The sequence below is a fragment of the Monodon monoceros genome, unplaced genomic scaffold, assembly GCF_005190385.1.
Source record: "Monodon monoceros isolate NGI ecotype Baffin Bay Population unplaced genomic scaffold, NGI_Narwhal_1 Super_Scaffold_5, whole genome shotgun sequence".
Taxonomy (NCBI): domain Eukaryota; kingdom Metazoa; phylum Chordata; class Mammalia; order Artiodactyla; family Monodontidae; genus Monodon; species Monodon monoceros.
Genome location: NW_021703782.1, coordinates 72,338,800 through 72,342,059, shown reverse-complemented (window position 1 = coordinate 72,342,059; position 3,260 = coordinate 72,338,800). Strand labels below are relative to the sequence as shown.

The following is a 3,260-nucleotide window of genomic DNA, read 5'->3' as shown; positions in this document are numbered from 1 at the left end:
ATAAGTGAGTAGAAATAAAATTGAGAAACTCTGAACTAATTGGTGGATTATATCAATAATATCATTATCCTGGCTGATACTTGTACTATATTTTTACAAGATATTACCACTGGGGGAAACTGGGTACAGGGTACATGGGGTCTCTCTGTATTACTTCTTACAACTGCATCTTACAATCTACAATTATCTCAGTAAAAATTTCAATTAAAACAAAAAATACATAGGTATTAAGTATGGGACAACTTATACATTTCATATTCATATTAAAATTATGAAATAAAAACTTTGAGTTATTAAGCAAATATATATATACTTCCTACTATAATGTTGCGTTCCAGTAAGCAAACCTATCGTGTGAAGTTTCTCTATATAGCATACTTATACATATTCTGCAAAAGAAAAGGACTCCTTTTTAAACTTTTTTTGACACTGTAACATCTTCAAAATATTAATAAAAGTTATCAAATATTAATTATTTGCTACTCAATGAAATGTCACTTCTAGGCAAAAGATTTCTCATATATATTGGGTCCCCCACCTCAGCCCCAGGTTGCTTCTGCTATGCAGTGAGTCCAAAAAGAGGGTGAAGGTTTCAGGATGTTGACAGGGGTTTCTTCTTAGTGCTGTTTCTCTGATGTTTAGTGAAGTCGAGATGCTGGTGGCAGGTTCCATTACACCTGTAGTGTTTCTCCCTAGTGTGTTCTCTGATAGAAGGTTCTCCCACATTGGTTACATTCATAGGGTTTCTCCCCTGTGTGGGTGCTCTGATGTACTGTGAGGGATGACTTATGGTAGAAAGTTTTCCCACACTCATTACATTTATAAGGTGTCTCTCCTGTGTGTGTTTTCTGATGCTCCCTCAGTTTTGACTTCACAGAAAAGGATTTTCCACATTTGTGACATCCATAGGGTTTCTCTCCTGTGTGACTCCTCTGATGATTAATGAAGTTTGGCTTCTGGGAGAAAGTTTTCCCACATTCCTTACATTCATAGGGTTTCTCCCCGGTATGTATTCTCTTATGTACTGTGACAGCTGACCAATCACTGGAGGTTTTCTGACATTCATTACACTCATAGGGTTTCTCCCCTGTATGTGTTCGCTGATGTACATGGAGATTTGACTTCTCACAGAAATTTTTTCCACATTCATTACATTCATAGGGTTTCTCCCCTGTGTGTGTTCTCTGATGTACTGTGAGGCCTGACCTATACCCAAAGGTTTTCCCACATTTGGTGCATTCATAGGGATTCTCCCCTCTGTGTATCCTCTGATGTAGGATGAGAGATGATTTATGGCTGAAGGTTTTCCCACATTCACTACACTCACAGAGTTTTTCTCTTATATCTGTTTTCTGATATGTAGGAAGCTTTGGCTTCTTGCAAAATGCAGTAGCACACTGATTAATTTTATAGACTTTTTTCCCTATATGTGTTTCTTGATGCTGAATGAAATTTGGCTTCTTGCAGAATACTTCCCAATCTTCATAACAGTTAAAGGTTTTCTCTCCTTTATAAATTCACTGAAGGAGTGACTTCTTGCTGAAATGATTCTCACTTTCAACACACTCATATTATCTCTTCCCCATGATAACTCCATGGTGCTTATTTAAAGTTGACTTCTCATGAAGAGACCACCTCCCACAGTCATTCAATTCATAGTGATTCTCCCTTGTATGAGTTCCCTGATGAACACTGAATGTTGGTCTATCAGGAAAGGCTTTGACATGTTCATTACATCCATAGGGCTTCTCCCATGAGCTTTCTCTCTTATAGGTAATGAAAGTTTCCCCCTCATTGAAGGCTTTCCCACATTCAGTATATTCAAAAGAAATATTCAGAGTTTGAGTATCCTGATGCTGAAATAAGTCCTCATTTTGACTGATGGCTTTTCCAGTTCTATCATATTCTAAAGATTTCTCTCTAGAATGAGAATTCTTGTGCTTTGTAGAGAGGAGTAATTTCCCATGTGTATTAAACTCATCAAGCTGCCTTACAAAGGAGAGTCTATTACTAATGATTAATTCTGAAAGAGAATCCAAATTCATTCCATATGAGTCATATTTACCAGGTATTTTTCTTGATAAAATAAAGTTTGTATCCAGAGAAAATTTTTTTCCTAATATACTATTTCTCTCTTTAGTCGGTGTTTTGTTGTTGACAAAACCAACTTTCCACCAATGCTCGTCTTCCTTTTCCTGGCTCTTCTCCATCAGGTCAACTACGCAGAAGTCTGGGTGGCTCTGACTTTGGGACTCTTCCTCTAACATCCATGGCTCTTCTCCTTGCTGTAATTTGAAAATCGCCTCTGGTTTGATAACACAGTACCCCACTGAGATGAGGTGGCTATAGTTCTCCAGCATCACGTCCCTGTACAGGGTCCTCTGAGCAGGGTCTAGGTGCTGCCACTCCTCCTGAGTGAAGCCCATGCTCACATCCTCAAATGACACTGGCCCCTGAGATCTGTTCATTTTCTGTGGATCGAGGAAACATGTAGAGAACTACAAAGTTTGGGCTCTCCTGAAACTTGGCTCAAACCTCAGGTTCTCACAGTCTGACGGGTGGCTTGTGGAGCACAAGGATCACATAGTGCAATCAGCTATGCACATCTAGGGTCTGCTCTTTCTTGGCCTTGATCCTCCTCTGTTCTGTAGCCCTGGTGGGAGGCCTCCACTCAGATGAGTCATCTTCCTGGTGGGATTCCTCTTTATCTCACAAGATCAGCTTTGTTCCTAGGAACCAGGATCTGAACTTCACAGCGATGTCCTTTGGCTCAGTGCAGGGACGGGCACAACGCCAGATTTAGGCACAACTGTTTTTTAGGGAGGAAGCAGATGTGGATGTGCCTCCTAGCGCCGCCTCCCACCGGTTCTGTGGTCTCGAGGCACTCACTAGCTACTCTGATCACTTTCCAGACCTGATACAGTGGGAGGGTGAGGACTCCCTGCCGTCCTCACAGAGTGTGCCGCGGCCTCAGGGCAGTGGCCGCCAACACTACAGCGGCCTCTCTGGGGACTCGCGGACGCCGTAAGCGCACAAGGACCAGACTCGAACAAGCCATGGCAGCAGCTGCTGCTGGCCGGGATAGGGGCCTGAACCCCGCCCTCCCTCCAGCTCGGCCGCCCTTCACACCGGCCAAGCCCCAACCCACTCCAGTGCCCGCCGCAATCCCTATATATTTTAAAAGTGATGCCTCAAACAAAACTCAAGACACTTTCGTGTAAAGGGATAAGCAAAAAGTACTATATAAAACCTATCCAAAA

The 3,260-nt window shown here is 42.2% G+C and overlaps 1 protein-coding gene across 1 annotated transcript; it reads right to left on the bottom strand.

Annotated features, from left to right (window-relative positions):
- Positions 1–592: 592 nt before the first annotated feature.
- On the bottom strand, positions 593–2,468 carry LOC114884457 (zinc finger protein 33B-like). The gene is made up of 3 exons (XM_029203458.1): positions 1,643–2,468; positions 700–1,480; positions 593–650 (listed from the first exon to the last, which is right to left on the bottom strand). The coding sequence occupies exons 1-3, from the start codon at positions 2,466–2,468 to the stop codon at positions 593–595; spliced, it is 1,665 nt and encodes a 554-aa protein (XP_029059291.1).
- Between the last annotated feature and the right edge of the window lie 792 nt (positions 2,469–3,260).